This window comes from Furipterus horrens, unplaced genomic scaffold (genome assembly GCF_987537825.1).
Source record: "Furipterus horrens unplaced genomic scaffold, mFurHor1.1.pri manual_scaffold_1, whole genome shotgun sequence".
In the NCBI taxonomy this organism is placed as follows: domain Eukaryota; kingdom Metazoa; phylum Chordata; class Mammalia; order Chiroptera; family Furipteridae; genus Furipterus; species Furipterus horrens.
In genome coordinates, this window is record NW_028327171.1 from 122,281,936 (window position 1) to 122,307,341 (window position 25,406).

The 25,406-nt window shown below is 44.6% G+C and overlaps 1 protein-coding gene across 1 annotated transcript in view; it reads left to right on the forward strand.

Annotated features, from left to right (window-relative positions):
* The window catches only part of SCTR (secretin receptor), a 98,475-nt gene extending 73,530 nt beyond the window's left edge, over positions 1-24,945 (forward strand). Inside the window, exons 5-13 of the mRNA XM_090279332.1 lie at positions 1,821-1,918; positions 3,168-3,297; positions 5,267-5,420; positions 13,005-13,065; positions 14,247-14,316; positions 16,898-16,989; positions 18,374-18,500; positions 23,170-23,211; positions 24,321-24,945. Coding sequence (XP_090135458.1) covers positions 1,821-1,918; positions 3,168-3,297; positions 5,267-5,420; positions 13,005-13,065; positions 14,247-14,316; positions 16,898-16,989; positions 18,374-18,500; positions 23,170-23,211; positions 24,321-24,491 — 945 coding nt within the window. The 3' untranslated portion in view covers positions 24,492-24,945. The remainder of the gene's footprint in view (positions 1-1,820; positions 1,919-3,167; positions 3,298-5,266; positions 5,421-13,004; positions 13,066-14,246; positions 14,317-16,897; positions 16,990-18,373; positions 18,501-23,169; positions 23,212-24,320) is intronic.
* Positions 24,946-25,406: the final 461 nt, after the last annotated feature.

Below are 25,406 nucleotides of genomic sequence, written 5' to 3' on the forward strand. Positions count from 1 at the left end.
GAAAATAAAAGTGAAAATAACAATGCTATCCACAAACTTATCATCCAAAGTTAACCAGTATTAAATCTAACACATCTCCTTACAATCTTGTTTCTATGCATGTATAAAATTGTACTACATGAAATGACCCATATTTAATCATTTTTGACCTACAAAAAGAGACAATTTCATATAATTCAACTTCACACTTTTTCTTTACATATACCATAGTGGGAATCATAGTATACATGTGAAATTTGTATTCTGCCTTTTATTTAACGTTACATTCTTAGCATGTCCTGATATCCTTTCAGACTCTTGGTAAACAGTATTTTAATGTGCCGTAACATTAAAATAATTTGGATTTAAAATAATTTAGTTAACTATTTTTTTATTGTTGGACATGTTAATGTTTTTTATTACAAATAGTTCTGTGATAAACATCTTTATATGTAAATATGCTTTTATGCTTTTATATTTCTGATTAATTCCTAGAGGTAAAAGGAATGCTAGCCCTGGCTGCTGTGGCTCAGTGAATTGAGCATCGGCCTGTGAGCCAAGTGTCACTGGTTCGATTCCCAGTCAGGGCACATGACTAGGTTGCATGTCAGGTCTCCAGTTGGGGTGTGAGTGAGAGGCAACCACACAGTGATGTTTCTTTCCCTCTCTTTCTCCTTTTCCCTCTCTCTAAAAATAAATAAATAAACAAATAAATTATTTTTTTAAAAAAAGACAAAAAATTAGTTAAAAAAAGAAAAGGAATGCCTATTTCAAAGGTTCTGAATTCCTGTTACTTTCTGGAGAGATTGAACCAATTTTCATCCTGTTATACCCTCACCTGCACTGAATATTAGTTTCAAATATTTGTTAAGTTGGTTGCTTAAGAATGGTATAGCATGATTGTTTTAATTTTCATTTCCTTGATTTCTTGAAGACTGTTGTACAATTTATTTTTCTAACCTAATTGCGGGTCCTTACATTTCTTTCTATGTGTCAAATTATTCTATTCCATTGAGATCTTTTTGAATCAAAGATGAACCAAGAGTGTGAAATGGCTTCTTGGCTGCCTTCATAGGAGTGCAGTGTGTAGATCAGGAGGAGGTGATGGTCCCTCTCTACTTCTTCCTGGTTAGAAGTTACATCTTGAGCTATTCAGCTATCCAGTTCTGGGTATTTTATTTAGAAAGGACATTGACAAATTGGAGCACATTAATTGAGCAAAATGGTGAAGGATTGTGGAAAGAGAGTAAAGACACAGGGAACACTTAATGCTGAGAAGATAAGTAAGAGACAGATTGGTGGGATAACTCTATTAAAAATGGCAGGCCTCTCTGTGATATCTTTATAACTTTTCAGTAACTCTAAAACTATTCCAAAATGAAAAGTTTAATTTAAAAAAATAAAGACAGGCCTTAGTTACAAGACTAATTCAGTTTATTTTAAGTAGCTCTCAAAACAAAAAAGGACCAATAAGTACAATTTATAAGGTAATAGTTTTAGCATCACATGAGAAAAAAGTATCTAATATTTGCACTGCTGTATACTCAATGACTTCCTTAAAAGACAATAAGCACCTCATTCCTAGAGGAGTTCAAGCAAAACATTTACATTCAGGGTGATGTAAGAGGGATATAAGGTTGAGTTGGCATCAGATGATCCTCAAGATTTTTTCCACAGCCAAGATGTTATGAGTCTATGAACTGGTATCCTTGGGATGTGAACAGCATAGCAGTCTGAGTTGAAGGGGTTCAAGCAGGCTGAAAAACAGGTATACTCTAAGGCAGGAAAGCGGAGAGCCAGCCAGGTGGGCAGGAGGGAATGACACATGCCTCTCTCTGCAGCACGAGTACCTGCTGAAGTTGAAGGTCATGTACACCGTGGGCTATAGCTCCTCCCTGGTGATGCTCCTGGTTGCCCTCAGCATCCTCTGTTCTTTCCGGTGAGAACACGCTGCCAGCGCTCCATCTCCCCAGCCGTCCCTGGACACAGACTTTGCATCTCTTTGAACTACTCAGGCCAAAGGAGGAAGGTCTGGGTGGGCCACTCTGTCACCTCTTGATCTAAAGCTTACCTGTGACAGAAGTTCCTGTGACCTGTTCATTCCTTTATTCACTCAATGTTTACTGAGAATCACTAAGAACTTATTGCACCAGTTACTTAACGTGTTATTTCTAATTTTCATACGGTGTCATAATAAGATAGGTCTCATTACTCCAATCTTACAGGTGCATTAACTCTTGGTTGCAAGAAAGAGAAATCCACTATAAAACAGCTTAGGAAAAACAAAGGTGACCTGACCCACCTAACTGATAAGTTCAGGGGCATGGCTGAATCTAGGTGCATATAGGTATCAGCAGAACTAGATTTGTCTCCCTCCATTTTTCTTTTTATATTGGCCTCATCCTAAGGTAGGTCTTCTGCAGGGGACAGAGACGGCCACCAGCAACTATACAGGTACATTCTATCAGTTCTGAGAAACCAGGGCAAAGAAGATCTCTTCCCCATTAGTTGCAATGAAAGTCCTAGGGAAATTCTCATAGGCCCAGCTTAGGTCACATGTCCACCATGAGTTAATCACTATGGCCAGGGTTGGAGAGCTCCAATAGGTCAGGTCTGTCATCAGGGTGGGAGGGTGGAGTCAGACCCACCCAGAACTAGAATGGGCTCCCCATAAGAAAACTTGGTTCTGGTGCCTGAAGAACAGGAACAAGTTACAGACTTCTGTCTCCTACAGTACAGCAGGAAACCCAGGCTCTGAGGAGTGAAAAGGCTTGAGGTCACATAACTAATAAGCAGCAGAGTATGGGTCTGATGTCCCCCTGAAGCCTGTTTCTTCTGTGCTGCTTGCCTCTTTCCATTTTGATTGCCTGTCTCTGGAACCCCCCACCCCAGCTAAACATTTCTGGGAACTAGAGATGGTATTGAGTCAGGGAAGAATATAATGTTGCCCCTATGACCCCAGCTTTTTTATTTTTAGTTACAGTGTGAGTCAGAGCAGACTGGGCACCTGGAGGCCTGGGTTTTCATTTAAGTTGTGCTAACAGAGAGATACAGAGAAATGTGTCACCTGGAGAGAGCCAATGCCCAGGACTGGGGTTTCCCCTCTGCAGTGGGGGGAAGGGTGGTCCTGGCTGTGCTCTAGCCCCTCCCAGCTCTGGCCCCTATGGCCCTGCTTTCTCTCCCTCCAGGAGGCTCCACTGCACCCGCAACTACATCCACATGCACCTGTTTGTGTCCTTCATCCTGCGTGCCCTGTCCAACTTCATCAAGGATGCTGTGCTCTTCTCAGATGATCGTGTCCACTGTGATACCCACAGGGTAACATGCTTCTGTGCCCCGGGGTGTGGTTAGTCCTGCCTACCTTTGCCTGCCTGACTTTGGAGAAGGTGGAGCCCAGTTGTCCTTCCTGGAATTCCAGCTAGTGCCTAGGGTAAAGAGGCCAGCTCTGGGGCTGGGCCAGGAGGCTCTGGGAGAGTTCTGTCACCCTGCATGCACAGTCTGGATTATGTATGAGATCAGCTTGTTGGGAAGCCAGTTGTGGGCTGCCACTCAACTCCCAGTGTCCAGGAGTGGATTAGCCACTCTGAGATTTAGGTATATAGCAAGGATCTTCTTTTTCTTACTCTTGCCAAGTCCCGGCTCTAGACAGATGGCCAAGGCTAGAGAGGGATTGCTTGGTTGTAAGGAGAAAAGGGTGAGTATATTCTTGTATGTCTGCACACACAGGTTTGCAGTAAACTAATTATATTTCATTAAATCTAACCCTCTTTCTCATTCTGAATGCTCAGATGAATCTTAATTCCTTGCAATACCACTTTGTGTCAGTTGGGAATCTCTTTTGGTGCATGTAACAGAAAATTGTACATCAGTGGCTTAAGCAGATGGGGGTTGTTTCCCACATAAGAAGTCCATAGATAGGCAGTCCAGAGGTGGCACAGTGGCTCCATGATGCCGTGAAGGACACAGTCCTTCTCCCTCTTTTTGTTCTGCCATTCTTGCTCCCATGCTTTATACCACATGTTTGTGATATGCCTCCTGTAACCCTAGACCCCACATCCACATTCCAAACAAGAAGGACTTAAGTTTGCTTTGGGAGACTATGATTTTTCATTTGGGAAACACCTTCCCCAAGACTTTCACTTATTGGCTAGAACTGAGACATGTGGCCATACTTATCCGCAAAGGAAGCTGTGAGGTTGAGTTTTTTACTATTATAATCTCCAAAACAAAGTCAAGTGAAGGAGAAGGGGACTTGAAATTGAGATTGGTTCAGTCACTTGCCTGCCACTTTCCACCACTCACATATGTAATTCCTGGTATACTTGTCTAGCATAAAATTATCATACCAGACAAGGGGTCAGGAGACTTAAATTCAGGCCCCACCCCATCACTGACCAGTGGGGGAGAATTCAAGCAGTGCCCAGCAGGAAACCTCCTTGGATTCTACTAACATCAGACCTTCGAACCAACCATGGACCATGCCTGCAATCAGAGTCTCTGGGAGGCCAGAGTGGAAACCACAGATGGCCAACAGGGCAGCATTGGGTACTCCTCCTTTTTGGACATGACCTTACAGCAGCCCATGCAGCACTCTCAGGCCACCCCAGACGCTGTCCTCTCCTCAGAGTATGCTCAGTAAGAGGAAAGGGGACCCTTGTGGGGTGAGTTAAGGAGCCATGCTGGCATAGAAGCCCCACAATACCACAGACTAGCTTCCAGGGATCCATGCAAGGGACATGCTTGTTATAAGAATCACTGCATCCCCATCAGGTATTTTGAGGTTTCCAGTCCAGATGCAGTGTACCAGTCAGGAGCCATTTTTACTATTAATATGATCGATGTTGCCTCTTAACATACTTGGTATGTTCATTCTTCGTTTGTTTCCAGGGAAAATGAACTTGGAAAGGATTTTAATCCTTTGCTCAGATATGCCTTTTCCTCTCTAGACCACAGCTGCCTCATCTGAAAAATGAGGGAGTTAGGAGCTGGGTGATATCTGACACAATTTTACAACTGGTAGCCAATTCCAGAATTTGAATGCAGTTCCTGCTTCTGTTGTGCCATCTTGACAGAGCCTGTTGGACTGTGGACTCCCACTCTCTGGAGAACTCTGTGGGCCTACTCTTCTGACAGTGAAAGGCCTCAGGGGATAGTCATGAACTCCAGGGGCTCACTCTGTGGCCTGGCCCCTGACCCTTGCCACACCTTGTCACTTTCTCTGAGGCCGGCTACCAGAGGGAAGCCCACAGTTGCCCATCCTGGGACTCACATGTCTCTCTTTGTCCAGGTGGGCTGTAAGCTGGTCATGGTCTTCTTCCAGTACTGCATCATGGCCAACTACGCCTGGCTGCTGGTGGAAGGCCTCTACCTTCACACACTGCTCGTCACCTCCTTCTTCTCAGAAAGGAATTGTCTCCAGAGATGTGTTGCCCTTGGATGGGGTATGTTTCTCTATGGTTATAGTGGCTGAGTCATATGGAAAGGGTGCTGAGTCAGAAGATTTTAGTTTTTAATTCCAGCTCCACATTTAAAGTTAGTTAATTTGTGTAATCTTAGATAAGTTACTTGCTGCTTAACCATCTGACTTCAGTTTTTTAATCTGACAAATGGGAAATAATAGCTAAGATTTAGCCCCAGGTTCTGGCATCCAAAGCCTTTTACAATTTGATACCACTCAACACTTGTTGCCTCATCTTCCTTAGACATTCCATTTATATGTCTTCATTTTTGCTTCCTTTCTGTATTAGTTAGGGTGTTTTTGACTGTAGATTTCATATAATCTGGCTTTTATAGGCCTTAAACATAAAAGAAATGAATTGGCTCATATAACTGAGAAGCCCAGGGATCACTAACTTCAGGTGAGGCTGAATCCAGCAGCTCAAAAATGTATCTTTCTACTTTGCATTCTGCTAGTGCTCCCACTGTAACTGCCAGCAGCTTCTGGGCTACTGGCTTCCTTGTTACATCTAATGAGAGAAAGAGGCTATATCCTAGCGTTCCCAGCAGATATTCTAAGGTTCACTCTGGCTGGACCAGCAAAAGTCTCATACAGATTCTTGAGGCAATCACAATGGTCTGAGGGAATGGAATACACTGATTGGCTTAAGCTGCTCAAACCTCATGGATTTCCAAAGGAAATCAGTATTCAGTTTCTAGGAAGGAGGGGAAATGGTAGCAAGAAAATCAACTGCAGGCCCCATGTGTCTTTTCCCTCTTTCCTTTCTGATCAGTGAGAAATGATGACAACTCCTGTTTCTTGAACACTTACTATGTGCCAGGCATTGAGCTTGGCACTTTACATGCGTTATTTTATCATCACAATCTTCAGAGTCCTCTCAGAGAAACCGTGGTTTATTATGTGACATAATAAGCTCAACTCACACTGTAGACAAGGGCAGATGCAGGATTCAAACCACAGTCTATTTTAAAGGCTCTTTAACTTCTATTCTGCCATTAATAAACATCCATTCACTCATCCATATATCAATTGTCCATTTGATAAACATATGTAAGTTGCCTACTGGGTTCTGGACACACACCCAGGTTTCTAGGGGTGACTCATAGGCTTACAAGGATAGTCATGTGAACCAGCCACTAGCTTCAGTTTCTTTCTTCTTGATGCATTTACTTAAGAAGTGCCCCTTTCAGGAATGCCCTACACTTCTTTTCTGCTCATCTAAATCCTACATGTAAGGGATGTAGCTCCTCATCAGACCATCAGGGAAGTCACCTGAGCTAGCAGAGTTTGCTGAGCCCTCCTGCTTCTGAACTTTGGCAGCCTGATTAGCACATGACCTTTGGCCAGCAGGAGCTGTAGGGCTCTGCAGATGTCTGAATATCTACATAGGCCAGTAGTCCTATAGTGCCAGAGGACCCGGGACTTACCACAGGCACCCGAGTCTGCCAAAAAAGCACCCAGCTTGGATTTCCAAAGGAAATTGAGGAAGTTGAGCTTGAGCTTGGAACTCGACTCACTGAGCCTTGACTCCATATTTGCCAGGATTTCGCTGTACATGGACAGTTTTATAATCTATAATGTCAGAATCAGAATTTATTTAACTTTCTTCAAGTACTTCTTTGTGCTCAGAAGGGCTTATAGAGGTTACCAAAACCAAAACAAAATGAGGTCCATCATTTGAAGAGTCTGTCATCTAGCAAGAGGACAAAATCGCGTTGTGATATCTCTCACAGGTTTCTAGGAGGTTTAAATGAGATAATGAAAGCCTTCCTTTCTTTTTTGGATATTTAGTGAGCATCTACTATATGCCAGGCTTTAGGGATACAGGAGCACATAAAACAGAAGTGAGTGTTCCCTCCAGGCCTCTCCACCTATACAGCACCAAGGAGACCATGAAGGGGCTCAGGAAGATCTAAAGTTCCCCATCTGTGAGATGCCTTTTCCTTGCAAAAGAGGTGGTACCTCCTCAATCTGTACTCACCTTGTTTCCACAGAGGTACATTATTTAACTATTGTGCTCACTGTAAAACTTTGCAAAATGTTTTTAAGTAGAAAAAAACCATCCTAGTCCCATCTATTGAATGATTTCAAGTCTTCTTAAGGTAAAAGTATAAAATATGTATTCTTTCTTTTTTTATTGTATTTTTTCCAACATCATTTATCCCCCTTATACCCCACCCCCACCACAATCACCACGTTGTTGTCCATGTCTCTGAGTCCTTTTTCCTTTCTGCTTGGTCCCTTTACCCCCTAAACTCCCCCTGCCCATAGCTGTCAGCCTGCTCTCTATTTATGAGTCTGTCTTTATTTTGCTTGTTAGTTTAGTTTGTCCAGTAAGATTCCACAAATGAGTGAAATTCATATGGTATTTGTCTTTCTCTGACTGACGTGTTTTACTTAGGATAATGTTATCCAGGTCCATCCATGCTGCTGCAAAGGGTAAAATTTTTTTCTTTTTTATGGCCGAGTAGTATTCCATTGTGTAAATGTCCCGTAGTTGTTTGATCCACTCATCTCTTGATGGACACTTGGGCTGCTTCCATATCTTGGCAATTGTAAATAGCACTGCAATGAACATAGGGTTGCATATATTCTTTCAAATTAGTCTTTCTTTAATTATACCCATAAGTGGAATCGCTGGGTCTTAAGGCAGTTCCATTTTTAATTTTTTGAGATATCTCCATACCACTTTCCACAGTGGCTGCACCAATCTGCGTTCACACTAACAGTGCAAAAGGGTTCCCCTTTCTCCACATTCTTGCCAGCATTTGTTGTTTGCTGATTTATTGATGATAGACATTCTGACCTGTGTGAGGTGATATCTCATTCTGGTTTTAATTTGCATTTCTCTGATAATTAGTGGTGCTGAGCATGTTTTCATATATCTATTGGCCATCTGTATGTCCTCTTTGGAGAAGTGTCTTTTTTAATTGGATTGTTTTTTGTTGTTCTTGAATTTATAAGTTCTTTATAAATTTTGGATATTTACCGCTTATCAGATGTATCAGAGATTATGTTCTCCATTCCATGGGTTGTCTTTTTATTTTGTTGGTAATTCATTTGCTGTGCAAAATCTTTTCAGTTTGATATAGTCCCATTTGTTTAATTCTTTTGTTTTCCTTGCCTGAAGAGATATATCAGATATAATATTGCTACAAGCAAGGTCCAAGATTTTACTGCCTATGTTTTCTTCCAGTATTTTTATGGTTTCAGGTCTAACATTTAAGTCTTTGATCAATTTCAAAGTTATTCTTTCTAAAATATATATATTTTTAGAGAGAGGGGAAGGGAGGGAGAAAGAAAGGGAGAGAAACATCAATGTGTGGTTGCTTCTTGCGTGCCTCCAACTGGGGACCCAGCCCCACAACCCAGGCATATTTCCTGACTGGGAATCTAACCGATGACCCTTTGGTTCGCAGACTGGCACTCAATCCACTGAGCCACACCAGCCAGGACTGAATTTATTCTTGTGTGTGGCATAGGAAGGTGGTCTAGTTTCATTTTTCTGCATGTGTTTGTCCAATTTTCGCAACACCATTTATTGAATAAACTATCTTTGGCCCATTACATGTGCTTACTTTCTCTGTTGTATATTAATTGACTATAAGGATGTGGGTTTATTTCTGGGCTCTCTATTCTGTTCCATTGATCTATGTGCCTGTTTTTGTACCAGTACAATAATGTTTTGATTAGTCTGGCTTTATAGTATCATTTCATATTTGGTAGCTTGATTCCTCCAATTTTGTTCTTTCTCAGGATTGCTGTTGCTATGTAGGCCCTTTTGTGGTTCCATAAGCAAAGGTAAATTTTTGAAATATTTGTTCTAGTTCTGTGAACTATATCATTGGCATCTTGATAGGAATTGTGTTGAGTCTATAGATTGCTTTTGGTGTAATGGACATTTTAATGATGTTAATTCTTTCTATCCATGAACATAGTATGTACTTCCACTTATTTGTATCTTCTTCTATTTCTTTCTTCAGTGTCTTATAATTTACCAAGTACATGTCTTTTACATCCTTGGTTAGATTTATTCCTATGTAACTATATTTTATTCTCTTTGAAGCAATTGTGAATAGGATTATTTCCTTAATTTCTCTTTCTAATAGTTCAATATTGGCATATACAAATGCAAATGATTTTGAATGTTAATTTTGTATCCTGCTACTTTACTGAATTCATTTATCAGTTCCAGTACTTTCTTGGTGGAATCTTGAGGCTTCTGTGTGTACAGTATCATGTCATCTGCAAATAAATACAGTTTTCCTTCATCTTTTCCAATTTGGATGCCTTTTTTTTTTCTTCTTTTTTTTTAAAGTATGTTTCATTGATTATGTTGCTACAGTAGTCGCAATTTATTTTCCCCTTGTTCCTATCCTCCCAGTACTCCCCTTCCCTCCAGAAATCCCACCCCCCTTAGTTCATATCCAGTGGTCCTTCATATAGTTTTTGGCTTCACCCTTTCCTATATTATCCTTAACTTCCCCCTATTTTGTACTAGCCAATTATGCTTCTTAATCCCTGAACCATTTTCCCATTTATCCCCCTTCCATCTCCCAGCTGATAACCTTCCAAATGACACCCATACTTATGATTCTATTCCTATTCTGGTTTGCTTAGTTAGATTTTGTTTTTCTTTTTTAGGTTCAGTTGTTGACAGTTGTGAGTTTGTTGTCATTTTAATGTTCATAGTTTTGATCTTCTTTTTCTTAAGTAAGTCTCTTTGACACTTCATATAATAATGGCTTGGTGATGATGAACTCCTTTAACGTTACCTTGTCTGGGAAGCACTTTATCTGTCCTTCTGTTCTAAATGATAGCTTTGCTGGATAGAGTAATCTTAATTGTGGGTCCTTGCTTTTCATCACATTGAATACTTCTTGCCACTCCCTTCTTGTCTGCAAAATTTCTTTGTAGGTAACTCTCTGCTTTTCTCATGTTGCTTTTAAGATTCTTTTTTTATCTTTAAACAATGGTATTTTAATTATGATGTGTCTTAGTGTGGAGCTCCTTGGGTCTAGCTCATTTGGGACTCTCTGTGCTTCCTGGACTTGCCAAATTTGGTGAGTTTTTCTTCATTTTTTTTCTCACATAAGCTTTCAATTTCTTGCTCTTCCTCTTCTCCTTCTGGCACACCTATGGTTCAGATGTTAGCACATTTAAAGTTGCCCCAGATGTTCCTAAGCCTCTCTTCATTTTTTTCAATTCTTGTTTCCTTATTCTGTACTGGTTGGCTCTTTTTTTCTTCCTTATGTTCCAAATCACTTATTTGAACCCTGGTTTTCTTCCCTTCACTTTTGGTTTTGTGTGGATTTTCCTTCGTTTCACTTAGTATAGCCTTCACTTCTTCCCTTATGCGTTTGCCATACTTAAGCATATCTGTCAAGCCTGTGAACATCTTTATCACCAGGGTTTCAACTCTACGTCTGTTAGGTTGGCTCTCTCCTCACCTGTGAGCTTGGCTATTTCCTCGTCGCTTAGTTCTCGCACTGGAACCTTGATCCATTCCCTCTTTTGGGCCATACTTCTCTGTCTCCTCATCTTGACCGGCTCCTGTGTTTATTTGTGTCTGTGTCTTAGGTAGAGCTGTTGCACCTGTTATGTTGTAAGGAGAGGAGCCTTAGGTATTCATCAGTACAGGGCGACCTGTTTCACTATGTTGTGCACTGTATGTGGGGGAGGGGTCTGAGAGGGAACAATGACACTCAGCATTTGCCCCTTTTCCAGGCACTTCTCCCACTTCTGTATGGGACTGGCACCTCTCTAGCTGTTGCCCTGGCCATTATTTCCAGAGTGGGAGGGTCTGCAGATGTTCTACAACAGTGGGGGCCCTTCAAACAAGAAGACTCTGATGAGAGACCAGCAGTTTCTTCCTCCACCCCAACCCCCACTGGTTTGCATAGTCAGAAACAATGAGGCTTTATTTTCCCTGGTGCTGGGACTGTGAGCCCAGCGGTCTGGTCTGGTGCTTGGAGCACTCCCCAGGTGTCCCTCTCGACTTTTTAAAACGTGTGACTGGGTTTTCCGCTGGCCTGCCACTGCTGCCACTGCCGCCACTACCACCCTCCATCCTCTCTGCCCCGGTTCCACCCCTCCTACCTGTCTGGATGAGTATTTCTTCTTTATATCTTTGTTTGTTGGACTTCCATGCAGCTTGATTTTCTGGAACTTCTGGTTGTCTGTAGTTTTGAGGTAGTTGTATTCCTTCTTACTTGTGGTGGTATACATAGTGTGTCTGCTTAGGCCTCCATCTTGGCCAGAAGTCCCCTGGAGTTCTTTTTAATTTGCTTATTTATTTTATATTGCTGTATTAATGCTCCCAAATTCTCCAACAGAACTGGAAAACCCTCCAATGCTATTTTCCAAATTATCAAATGCAAAATAAAATCTACTAGTTCCCATTTGTTTGCTTTCTTCCTGCTGTATTAGTTTTCTAGGGCTGTTGTAACAAATTGCCACAGTTGATGGCTTAAAGCAACAGAAATTTACTCTCTCACAGTTCTGGAGGCCAGAAGTTCAAAACCCAAGGTCTCAGCAGGGTTGATTCCTTCTGAGGAACAGTATGTTCAGCCCTCTCTCCTAGCTTCTGGTGGTTGCTGGCAGTCCTTGGTGTCACTTGGCTTGTAGTTGTATTACTCCAATTTCTGCCTCCATATTTATATAGCCTTCTTTCCTCTATGTCCCCCCTCTCTCTGTGCCTCTTGTAACCTTCTTAAAAGGATGCCAGTCATACTGAATTAAGGTCCCAATATGATTAGCATTCTTATAAGTATGACCTCATTTAAAATAATTACATTGTTGTTTAGAGGCCCTTTGTTTGGGGCTATTTGGTTCCTCCAGAAAAGAACCCTTTAATCTCCTGCCTGGGGTAAAGGGTGGATAGCTGGAGCAAGGCTAGAAACCTGGCTGCTAAAGGTCTGAAAACTGAGCAGCCCAATGGTGGGGCTCTTACCATTCAGCATATCCATTAGAAATAACATCTGAGCCACAAATGTAATGCAAAATTTTCTAGTAGCCACAGTAAACACAGTAAAAAGAAATAGATGAAATTAATTCTCATTTTTTATTTAACCCAATATAACAAAAATATTATTTAAAATATAATTAATATAAAATTATTAATAACATATTTTACATTCTTTTATTTGTACTAAATCGTCAAAACCTGGCATCTGTCTTGCACGTCCAGTGCATCTCCATTGGGACTAGCCATATATCTAGTACTCAGTAGCCACATGCGGAGAGTGACCATTGTCCTGGACAATGCAATGCAGACCATCACTTCACCCCTTCTCTGCAGAAGTCCTCCAGAGTCTGGCTCAGGCTCCTAGGAGACCTTGAGTCCCTAGTGGCCTTCAGGATCCATGTGATCCTGCCTCTGTTCCCAGGATATCCCTGGTATCCTTGAAGCATGAAGCTATATATTTATGCAAGATTTATTTTCAAGGCAGTTTCCATGGCACTTGCTCCCTATCTGGGCTGGGGAACCTGAATATCCTGTTCCTCATATGGGTATGGAAACTTCAGTCCTCTCTTTTCTGCCCCTCCCTTTATTTTTAATTCCCAGGTTCCCCAGCCATTTTTGTTGCTTCGTGGGCTATCACCAGGCACCTCCTTGAAGATGCTGGGTAAGCTGTGTGAAGGAGAGATAACAGGAGTGTATTTTATATTGTGCAAGTCTTCAAACAAGATGGACACTTCTTTGGAACAATCTAGGAGAGGCCTGTTTCTCAAACTGGGGGCCACAGGAGGGTTCTCTGGAGTGCCAGGCTGCTGAGTGCCGAGCTCTGCAAGGGTGTGAGTTTGCAGATGGGCTGAGGCCTTTACCACACCTGCACCCTCTCGGGCCCCTAGAAGTTCTGTAGCTAGGTCAGGGGCCAGACAAGAGCTTCAAAACTCCAGGAAGAGCCAACCAGCTTTTCCTTCCTCCTGGCTCTTCTCCTTTGCTCCTCTGCACTGCACCTGGGTGTCTGAGAGTCCTGAACAACCTGGCCTGGAGAGTGGCAGCCACACCTCAATAACTCCTGCTGGGAACAAAAAGATCTAGTCCTGTTCTCTAAAGATTTGAGGTGCTAGGGAGGGAGGTGAGCCCAGGGGGCATTCTGGGTCTAGGCACCTAGAAGGAAAGCTTGAAAGAAGCCAGGGAGGAAGTGAGGCAATATGACAAAGCAGGAGACTGGTTCTCTTGGTCATAATGACACAACCACGCCAGGAAGTAGACTAGGTTGTTGAGGCTGACAGGTGTCTTGCTGTCCAAAATTGGCCCCAAATAATTGTTTGAAAATAATTTTTTTAATTGGGTAAATTCACTTTTTAAAGAAATCTGGATTTTCAGCTTCTCTAGAAAAATTAGAAGTTCTGCCAACATTTTCCATTCTCTTTTGTGGCAAAACAAGCTGGAACAGACTTGTGGCTTCATTAAACCAGACATATGTTCTCTAGTTTGCCATGTACCCACTGTGTCCCTGTGGTCCTGAGGTCACTTGTCAATCACCCAGCCTCTTCACTCACTGATGTCACCTGCCAGGCTAGTGTTGAGTTCGCCACTTTGTTAGCAGTGAAATCTGGAATCTCTGACTTTCAAGTTTCACACGTCTGCTCCTCCAGATGCTCACCAGGGTGCATCTCCCTCAGCCCCAGCTGTGCTCCTGGGCAGCAGGAGAGGGTTGGTTCTAACTACACTGAGTACACAGCCACAGGAGTCAGGACCACAGCATGAGTCCTTCATATGAAAGGCACCTCAGGTAATGAGACTTCTCTGGTCAGCCCTGCTCCCCACTCCTAACAATTCCCTGCTGTCCCTCCATAGGTGCTGGGACATCAACAGCAACACGTCTGTCTGGTGGGTCATTCGAGGACCTGTGATTCTCTCCATCCTGGTAAGTGGCCATCCTCCTCTGAACTGGGCTTCTGTGACAGAAACTGGGCAGTGACTGGCCTGTAGGGACAGAGGAGACAGAGCTAGCACCCCTCCCTCCGGGGGTAGGAGGAATAAACCTCAGAGCTTCCAGAAGCTGCACAGCAGCATGAGAGGCTGGGAGTTCCACCCCTAGAGGATAGTGGGTGGGAGTGGGGTCAGGACCAGGCAGGAGGCACAAGAGCTTATGTAACTCATTTTTGTCCGTGGCTAGGTGCTAAATGAAATGTGCGGAGCAGAGCTCTTTGCCCTAAACTGGCTGTCTCTGTATTGGCCTCAATTACACCTTCACTGGTTTAAATATTTGGGTGTTGGTTATTTTACAAGCATCTTCTTGTTAAACTGGGAAGAATCATGAGCTGGGATCATGGAGGGAGGGGGTGGGCTGTGGCTGGGGAAAGCTGAGTGAGGCTGTGTGGTCTTTGGCCTGGGCACTCGTCTTAACTCTTAAGTTCCCAGGTGCTTCTACTGAGTCTATGGATATGTATAAGACTATGGTGGACAGAGGTAGGAAGACACACGAGGGACACGTGGGGCTGTCTCATGGACCAAATCAGTCCCTGAGCTGCACACAGGGCTCAGAGGGACTTCAAGGCTGCAGGACCAGTTGAAGGAAAGTGCTTTCCAAGTCCTCATTGGAGAGGGGAGAGGGCAAAGGACAGCGCAGCAGCCTTTTCCTCTTCCACTGGCTGACTCGGTGATTGCTTGGGGCCAGTTGGGAGGAGGTGGTCATCTCATAACCAACTTCTTCTCCCCTGCCTTCCTTCTTCTTCTTTCTTCTTCTCCTCCTCCTCCTCTTCTCCTTCGTCCTTTGCCTTCCTTTTTCTCCTCCATCTCCTCCTTCTTCCTTCCTCCTCCTCCCCTCCCCCTCCTCCCTTCCCCCTCCTCTTTCTTTCCCTGCCACTCCTCCTCCTCGTCCTCCTCCTCCTTCTTCTTTTTGAAAATAATAAAATTCATGTAAAAAAATTGGAAGACACAAAATATATATTTTTAAAGGGAATAAAATCACTCATAAATCACCATTTAGCCCCTAGATACACATTGTGAATACATGTGCTTCTCCTATCTTCTTGAGCACACATACTTTTTTTTTTTCAAAATGCTTAATATGGTTTGTACCCTAGTTTGTTTTTTTCACTTAGCAATAGATGCGAGCTCTCCCACATCCTTTGAAGTTATTTGACCAACCGATGTGCTATGGCTGCATGATATTTCCACAGGAGGGTATTTCCTCATTTAGTTAACCCAGTTTCCTTTCTGTGATTCTGGGACTCTGACAGCCCAGCTGGGTAGAGCCCCAGCTGAGGGATGACTATCCCCTGTGTCCAGGCTGATTTCATGGGACCATGGTCTATGGTGATTGAAGGATGTTGGGTGGGTACTCCTGATGCAAAATATCTCCCTACCATCCTGTCACATGGCCTAGAATGCCATCATTTACTTCTCATTCTTGGGATCTTAAGGTTTTTTTAAAAAATTTTGCCTCTAAGTGCTTGCTAAGACAAGAAATAAAATAAAATAAAATAGCTTTTATTAGTTTACCCTATGCACAGCAAGCTCAGAGCAAGATGCCTAACAATCTGAGGAGCAGTTTTCCCGAAGAAGCAGTGCTGGGCTAGGCCACTAATCCTGTGTCTTTTCGGATATTTGTATGAACAAAGAGGGTGCCTGGCTGGGTGATTCCACTCATCCCTGCTCTGCAAATGATGCTGGAGCTGGTGGGTGACAAGGGAGGAGAGGTGCTGCTGTGTGAGCAACTTCATAACATTCTGGCACTGGGCAGTGGGGTTGGGGGAGGGGGTACCAAAAGAAGTGAAGAGACTCCTCTCCTGTCCTTTAGGAAGTTATGAATTGACAGATCAGTGGACAAACATGCATGTTTGACAGATAAGTATATTTGGTCCCTCTCAAATATTTCAAGAGCTCTTATGCAGTAACATTATCCCTAAGTACAATGAATTAGAAAAGGGAGGTAATCAAGGATGGCTCCCTGGAGCTGGTGGTTGAGCTACCAAGTGACTATAAGGCACCAGAGCAGTTAGTTCTATGTGATTCCTAGACCAGCAGCTTCAGCATCACCTGGGAGCTTATAAAAATGCAATTCTTGGGCCCCACCCTAGCAATCTGCACTCTAAACTTTGAGAACTTCTCTGCAATGGTTCTTCTCAAAGCGTAGTCCAAGCGCCAGTGTTAGCATTCCTGGGAGTTGGTTAGAAATGCAGAATCTCAGGCCCACCCAGACCTGCATTTTAACAAGGTCCCCAGAGGATTCCAATGCACTCCAAGTGAGAGTCATTCTGCTGCGACTGAGACCTCAGAGGCCTGCAGCCCAGGGCTAGGAGTGCTGTGCCTCTGAGGTCTCCAGACAGTATGTTTCATCAGGACAAGGAGGTGGGGGTGGGGGAAGCAATGGTGTGCCAACCTGGGGAGTATCCTGGGTGGTCTGCGGCGCCTTCTCTGTCTTCGGGGCCAGGGCCAGGGCCAGGAGAGGTGGTGGGAATGCAAATCACCTTTGAAGCCCCCCTCTGCCTTGTGTTTTACAGGTCAATTTCATCCTTTTTATAAACATTCTAAGAATCCTGATGAGAAAACTTAGAACCCAAGAAACAAGAGGAGATGAAGTAAACCATTATAAGTAAGTGGAGGGCAAAGACTTAGGCTTGTTCAGTCAGCATGCATTTACTGAGCAACAACTGTTTACCCAGCTGGTATTAGGTACTACTTGAGATGGAGGAGAAGGAAAAATGGAGTCTGAGTTCCAAGGAGTTTATATTCAATATGATAGTATAAATGGGGGTAGGGGGATGTGGGTCCACTGTGAAACCTGAGATGATGCCCTGCAGGTGATAGGATAGGAAATCTCACCAGGATCTCAGGAGGCAGAGATTATCAGATTTTTAAGGTGTGTGATCCAAAAACACTTCAAAATCTTTAAGATGTTACAGAGAGATGCCGGTAGCTTGTTCAGGCTGCCATGAAGAAATACCAGACTAGGTGGCTTGAACAAGGGATATTAACTTCCTCACAGTTCTGGAGGCTGGGAGTCCAAGATGAAGGTGCTGTGAGGTTTGGTTTCAACTGAGGCCTCTCTCCTTGGCTTGTAGACAGCTGCCTCCTGGCTGTGTCCTCACACGGACTTTCTGTGTGCTCCCACCCCTGGCATCTCCTCATCTTATAATGACTCCAGTTGGACTAAAGCCCCACATTAATAACTCAACTTCATCACCTCTTTATAGTTCCCATCCAGAATACAGTCACGTTCTCAGGTCCTGCTGGTTAGAGCTTCAGTTTGTGAATTGGGTGGGGCCAATTCAACCCATAACAGAAATTAAAGGTGAACCAGTGTCTCACAGAGGCTTCCTCTGTGATGTTCAGGGCTTTAAGAATCTAGCAGCAGATTCCTTAGGATGTCTTTAGGACAGTGGGCTCCAAAGTAGGGTGGATCTGGGCACACAGGATGAAACTGCCAGATAAAGTACAGGCTGCCCAGTTCGATTTGAATTTTGGAAAAACAATAAAGAGTTTTTTTAGTAGTTACAACCTGCCCCGCCGCCCCCCGCCCAAATCCATTGTTTATCCGAAATTCAAATTAAACTAGCATCCTGTATTTTTATTTGCTAAATTTGGTAAATCCAACCTGGGAAAAAAATAAAAGAACTTCTTATTATCAAACAAATAGGAACACTGGTTTCGCTAATAATATACTAGACCTAGAGTAACAGTCCTATGTGCACATAATTTATGAATAAACAGTTATTTGAGTGGGTCCATGTTCACGTTTTTTTACTGGAATGGGTGCCTGATCAGAAAGTTTTGGGACTAGCCATGGGTTGATATGTGTTGTATCTCAGTGATGGGTACATGAGACTTGAAAATTTTCTGAAATAAAAAGTAAAAACAAAAATGCTTGGGGACACTGCTGCCAAGCCTCTGGCAAACAGGCGAGATGGGTGTGTGAAGCCATGTGCCCACCAGTGGGGTAAGGGACAGTAGACTGCAGCGTGTCTCTGTGTCCCCAGGCGTCTGGCCAAGTCTACCCTCCTGCTCATCCCTCTCTTCGGCGCCCACTATATCATCTTTGCCTTTTCACCAGATGATGCCATGGAAATTCAGCTGTTTTTTGAATTGGCTCTTGGCTCATTCCAGGTAAGTTTCAGGGACTGTGACTTTAAGGTGAAGAGAGAAGTTCCCTGTTTCCTTGGAGGAACCTGTAGGCCATAGTGACAGCAGGCCAGATCTTCCCGGAAGAATTCAGTACTGCGGGTGGATGCCTCACTTGGCAGAGACCCAAGAGAACCTCACTGTGCTGTGACCCTGAGGGGAACCCAAGTTCCCTATCAGTCAAATGGGGGTGGGAGATGAGACTGAGGACAAAGAGACTGATTCCAGGGAAAACAAAAGGGAAAAGGAACCCTAACACACTATATTGTGTAACTCTCCACAGCATCTACACAGTCACAGTAATGTAAGCCCGGAGAGCTTTGGCTGAAGCATCAAAAAGTGGAGCAGGAAGATGACCATTTGGGGAGGGTCTTTGAAAGAATAATATCCTCATATTTGTACTGGGAAGTCCATAAAAATTACCCTAACTGAAAAATTCAGAAGAAGCAACATCAGCATATTATTTAGAGTCAGTAAGAAAGTTCTAAGCAGTTGCCTCTGAGGAACAGGAAATGGGGCGGGTGTCAGGAGGTTGCTGTTTTTTTGTGACAAGAATCATTTGACTCTTTGAAACCACGTGCATACACAACTTACTAAAAATGAAAACCAACTTAAAAGGAAAAAAGTGGAGGGAGAAATCACCTACCTACTAATTCAACAAGATGCTGTGAGGTTTAAAAAAAATAGTAAACTTGTTTGGACAGAAGGGACTCCCAAACTTCACAAGAATCTTTGTTTATTTACTCATAGTTACCTCCAAAAATAATATGATGTGGCTTTCAGGAAGAACATACAGAGGACAGAAAATAAGCAGATAAGCGATCATTGAAAAAAAAACAAAAAAAGCCAAAAGAGTTCATACACAGAAGCAAATGCGATTAAGTCCTATAAAGGTGGGAGAGGTGGGCCATACATTTGGTTTGGAGCTTCCCAGTAGCCAGAGCAAAGACAGAAACACAGCGCTTTAAGATTTACAGTATCCATAGATGAAAACAAACCACGGAGCCCAGGAAAAGCCTAGTGTTTATAGGCGTTGGGCTCGGAGAGGAATTTTTCCCTGTGTGTTTCCCTAAAGAAGCCAGTCTGTCTGTCCTCAGTGAGGCTGACCATCCTGCAGAGCCCTTACTCACCAGGCGGGACTGGGCCTTCCTCATTCTCAGAGTTCTGATCAGGGTGCGCCTGGCCAGGGCCATCCTTTCGTCACTCTCAGGTTCCAGAGGGGAGCCTGACCCACGCCTTCAGACCCAATCCCATGGCTATCCTCTCTGTCTTCCTCTCAGCCTCTCTTCTTCCCAAGCCGCTGGGAGCACCCCAGACCTCCAGAGAACCCAGCCTCTTGTGGAATCCATGATTCATTTCCTCTGGGCCAGGAAGCTTTCGTGCCCACTGCTCTTGTGATGTGTGGGGAGGCTGGGCTCACAGTGGTCCATTTAGCAGATGGGGGATTCCAGGTCCAGACAGACGGAAGGCCTTGACGCAGCTGAGAGAACCAGCAGTGACTTCTCTGAGGGTGGGGAGACCCAGGTCTGCCACCCTGCGCAGGTGGGGCCTCCCCGCCCTGTGGAGCTGGGGCTGTGGCCTGCCCAACCAAAGACCATTTGCCTTTCTTCTGGGGAAATGGCTTGTCGAGAGAAACCAAGAGCACTTTCCTAACGTTCCCATAGAAATGTTTACAAAGAAAAAGGATCTTTAAGAGTTTTTTTTTTTAAAAAAAGAACCTTTGTCCGTATACAAACATCATTTTATATATATTATGCATTTATATTATATATAACATCTATTTTTAAAATTTGTATTATAGACAATTTCATCCATATACAAAAGGGAAGAGAATAGTGAACCCCTGCATAACCATTACTGATGACCTCTCCTGTTTCATCTCCACCATCATCCGCTTTCTCCACCCCACCCTCATCATTTTAAGCAAACCCAAGACACCATATTTTAGTGTGTATATCTAAAAGATGGGCTTAAAGAACACACACAGAACCACAGTGCCATTACCTGTGTCATATATTTTTAAAAACTAAGCTCTTTCTAATTGTAGAAATAAAACTTGCCAAATGAAGGAAGTTTGGAAAGGAAAAGTTAAAGAGAAAAATGCATTCATAATCTCAGAACCCAGAAATAACCCCTGTTAAGATGTTGGTGTGTTTACTTCTGTGTCTTTTCTATTCAGGAAGACACACACCGATGTGCTTGCTGGCACATGGAATTGGCATCATGATGTGTGGTTTTGTTTCTTGCTTGTTTTATTTTCTATCATGCCCATCGTGAACAATCCCCATATCAGTTGTAGGATTTCTCAAAGTTGCTGGCTGTGTGAGGCACATCTAACTTTCCCTCATCCAGTGCTCCTGCCCTTGCCCGAATAGTGAAAAATGTGTCCCTGGATCCTTGGGACCCAGACAGATAAGGCCAGGCAACCCTGGGCCCAGTGAGAAGGGCAGCAGCCTCTGGCAGCCTGACCTTCAGCTCCGAACCAAGCACACACAACCCTTGGCCAGTCTGAACCATGTTCAGTTCACTCAGTTCACTCACCTGTGAAGGGGATCCTGCCACCTACCTCCTAGAGCTTTGGCAAGGATTAAATGAACCATCCTGAACCCAGAAGCCCACAAATATGCAGTCCAAGCTATGCTCAAAACTGATTTATTTCACAGCCCTCTTTTCAGGCCCTCTGACAGTGGTCCTAATAAGTGATGCCCATTGAAACCTCCTGGGAATCTTTCAAAGCTGCTGGTGCTCCCACCTCCAGACATTCAGATTTGGGGTACAGAGTGAAACCCAGGCAAAGCTCCCAGATGATTCTAATGTGCAGCAAAATTTGGAAACCACTGCTTTGAGTAAGAGTTCACCACCCTACCCCCCAAAATTGTCTCCATTCCAGGCAGCATTCATTGATAACTGAAATTCTAAAGCAAGTCCTCCTAGTTAGGTCACTAAGCCTTGTTAAATGCCAATACCCCTGAGCAGTTGTATGTATTAAGCCCACTATAGACAGGCTTGTTTATTGCTCTTTGGGTCCTTTCCAATGTAGTAAGTAGCTAAGAGCGGGGAGGGGGCTGGATGGGACTAGGGAAGAGGGGTTGGGCCACTGAGGTCAGAGCTGTGACATCTAGGCCGCTGGGCAGGGCCAGTTTGTGAGGAAGAGCAGGCTAGCCCGAGGTGGGTCCCTGAGGAGGACAGTAGGGTATTTGCACTGCAGAGACCTTGTCCATGGCTCATGGTTCTATGCAAGCCTCCTAGTCTCAAATCCTGCATCCTAGGCTGTAATCCCTACTCCATGCCAAGATTCTAGGGAACACCGTGGGGAAAACAGGAGCTCCAGATACCAGGAAGAGGGATCCTGATAGGCACAGACCCCACACCATGCCAGGAAACACAAGGCAGATATAGCCCAGAGGCCCCGGAATGGGGAGATGCACTCACCTGTCTGTTAAGCAGGAAGGTCACACCTACTGCTGGCTGGCCAGGACATGCACACGGGCTTTGTTCTGACCACACAGTCACACATTTTTCACTTGAATAGTTGTCTGTGTTCAAACATCCTCCGATTTCAGTTTACCTTTTTTTTTTTTCTTTAAATATTTCTTTGGGGAAGGGAACACCACCCTTCTATTCAATTAAGAGAAACATTTTTTTTTTATCAGTACAGAGGTCTTTTGGTTTTTTACACTTATCATGCCATGAATTCATAGGGAATGGGCTCCAGCAGCCTAGGCACCTTCCCATTGGTTCTCACAAAATGTACTTCTCTGGGCAGAGCAGGCTGGAGCTTCCATTCAATCAAGTATCTTTCTCTTTGGTTTCCTTGTTTTTTTTTTTTTTGTTTTTTTTTATCATTTTCCTTCACATGTTTCAGGAAGCTATCTCAACTCTTAAAGTGCTTAATATGCTCAATTTGTACATTGACTCCCTTGCCCGTAGCTTGTTTGTTCACAACGTTTACTGCTTGCTGGGTGACACTATAGACTCCCCCAGTGTTGCCACGGGAATAATCATGGGGCACTTCTTTTTGATCAGTGCCCTTGTCTTGATGCCTAAATCTCATCTTTCCTGTAGGTGACCAAAGGAAAAACTTCATGTTCTCTCAATATAGCCGAATGCTTCTTCTCTTTCCTTTTGTCAGTCATTTTGGTGAATTACTGAAAGATGGCAGTTCTGGTCAAATGGTCTAGCTTATCTTGAAAATGAGCCCACTTAGGGCCCAGGGTCTTACATGGACTGGCCCAATTTGGGGGGGAGGGCAGTGCTTCAGGTGTCACTGCTCCCTGCTTCTTCTGGATGACCCACCTCAGTAATTCAGGTGACTTGCTTTCCCCTCAGCCCTAGTTAGCAGCCCTTACTTGAATGTTACTGACACATGTGTGCAAGGTCTACGCTAGACACTGGGGACAAGAAATGAGAGGGACCCTGTCCTTTTCCCCCAAGGAGGGGTCTGTGCTGGATGATGCCAGCACAACCAGGGACCCCGGGGGCCCAGAAGAGGCAGCCCCAATCCCTCCTGAGGTGAGAGGTATGAGAAGGCAGGTTCTGGAACACTTCCTGGGGGGAGTGGGCTGTGAGCGTGGGGCTGGTGATGAAGGAACTGTGAGGAAGTTGAAGGCTGGCGCGGGAGCACCTGCACTAACCCCACCCTCTCCCTCTGCAGGGCCTGGTGTTGGCTGTTCTCTACTGCTTCCTCAATGGGGAGGTGAGTACTCGGGTTGCCCGAATGCCTACAGGAGCTCGCCAGTCACTGGATTTGGGTTCAGAGGGAGTTCTACCTGGGAAGGGTGGTAGGGTGTGAGCAGGGGAGGCCAGGGTGTCCTGACTTGGGCCTGTCTTCTAGGAGTCCGAGCTCACACTATGGGAACAACAGAATCACCTGGAGGGCTTGGTTACACAATTGCTGGATTCCACTCCCCAGTTTCTAATTCAGCAGAAATGGTCTGGGTTGGAGCCCAAAATGGTTTTAACAAGCACTGCAGGTGCTTCTTATCCTTGGGAAGGTCAAGAAATGGAGGAAAGTACATGTACTCCAAGCTGAACCTAGGATCCTGACTGCTCTCTGCTTGCTGGGTGGGTGATCTCAGTCACTGCCCCACTCTGGGCCTCAGTCTTCCCACCTGTAAAATGAGTGACTCAGATAACATTTTCTGCCAATTTAGAGAACCCCATATGAGCATTGACTCCTTTAGGGGCTGCACACTTACCTTGAGGCCTCTGCCCTTGCCCAGCACTTGGGTCAGAACATGAGGTTTCTGGCACACTGAAGCTGTGGAATAATAGTTGAACACAGCTTGCACATAAGTACACCTTTCTGTGACTGCTGACCATCTATCTATCTGCTTTGCCACACTTCAATGGGAACTCCTGAAGTTTTCCAAAAACGAGTCATCAAGCCTAGCCTCAAGGGTTTGCTGCTACATCTGGGTTTCATGAAGGAAATTTCCAAAGAGCAGCTCCCTGACCTTCAGATTAGTTCTGAGCTAGGGTGGCTTCCTGGGAATGTGTCCTGTTGTCCCATGGGATGAGTTGGATATTGGAGCTCTGGAGTTTGTGTAACAGCCACAAGCCCCTTCTTCCAGACATATTAGTGAGATTGCAGGGGAACCTGCCCAGGGAAGGGGGCCATCAATACCTACTGGACATCAGGGCTATAACTGGTCAATCTGAGTGGCATACAGGAGATGGGAAGGCAGGACTATGCGGCAAGAGTGGCAGGGCCTGTGCAGAGACACTGGGAGAGTGAGCAGGGCTCTGGGGACTGGGTCCTTCATGTTGTTCCCTCCTGGGCTGATGGCTGGTCTCTGGCGGCAGGTACAGCTGGAGGTTCAGAAGAAGTGGCGGCAGTGGCACCTGTCCGAGTTCCCACTGTGCCTTGTGGCCCTCAGCAACTCCTTTAGCAACGGCACCGGTGGCCTCACGCACAGCACCAAGGCCAGCCCCTTGGAGCTGAGCCCGGGCACCTGCAGGGCCAGCATCATCTGAGAGGTTGGAGCAGGGTCACCCATGGACATAGGCCAAGCTGGGTCTTGAGAGGGCCAGACACTGCTTCTGGACAGTCCTTCCTTATAGACATCCTATGCTTTCTTCTGTGACTGATAACCTCTCCTCCAGGCCTTGGGTTAGAGGGTGAGACTTCCTCAGAACTCAACAGAAGGAACTTGGGGCACCATGGGGTGGTGGGTGGAGGGAGGGGTGAAAGAGCAGCTCAGGGGTCTTAGAAGGGAGAAAGATAACTGGTAACTGGGATTAGATTTGGTCTGTATTTGTCAGTATTTTTGTCCTTCAGATACAGGTGAGGGGAAATGCTCACCTACCTATGCCTTCCTGGAGGACGCTTCCCTGATCCCCTGCTCATTTTCAGGAAGCCCAGAAAACACGAGAAATCTAGGTCCTTGGCCCAATGTGGACCCTCCCCACCCCTTACTGCAACTCCCCTGTCCAGTTCTCATCCTGAGAGCCTTCAAGACAACTGCTGAATTAATCTGATCAAGTCCCATTGGAGCCCAGGAATCCCAGGACACCTAGCTCCCTCTTAGTAACCCTAGCCCAGTCTGAGGCAGCCCTCTGTTGTTACTGCCCCTTTGGTCCCACTGCCCCCAAGGCAGGTATAGCAAAACATGGGGCATGATACCATTTGGTAAGAGGAATAGTGTCATCAAGGTCCTGTGACTTGCCCAAACTACTAGGCAAGGAAGTGGCAGAAGTCCAGTCCAGCCTTTTGGTCTCAAATCCCCATGCTCCAAGGCTCTGTTTTACCAGGGCCTGTCTCTCCATCCCATTGGGGATTTTGGTCTCCCCCTTTCCTCTATGAACCCCAGTTCCCTTGAATACCAACACTCCCTCAGCCTTGTGAGGACTACAGGACTCAATATTTGAATCCTTTTACAAAACAATCAG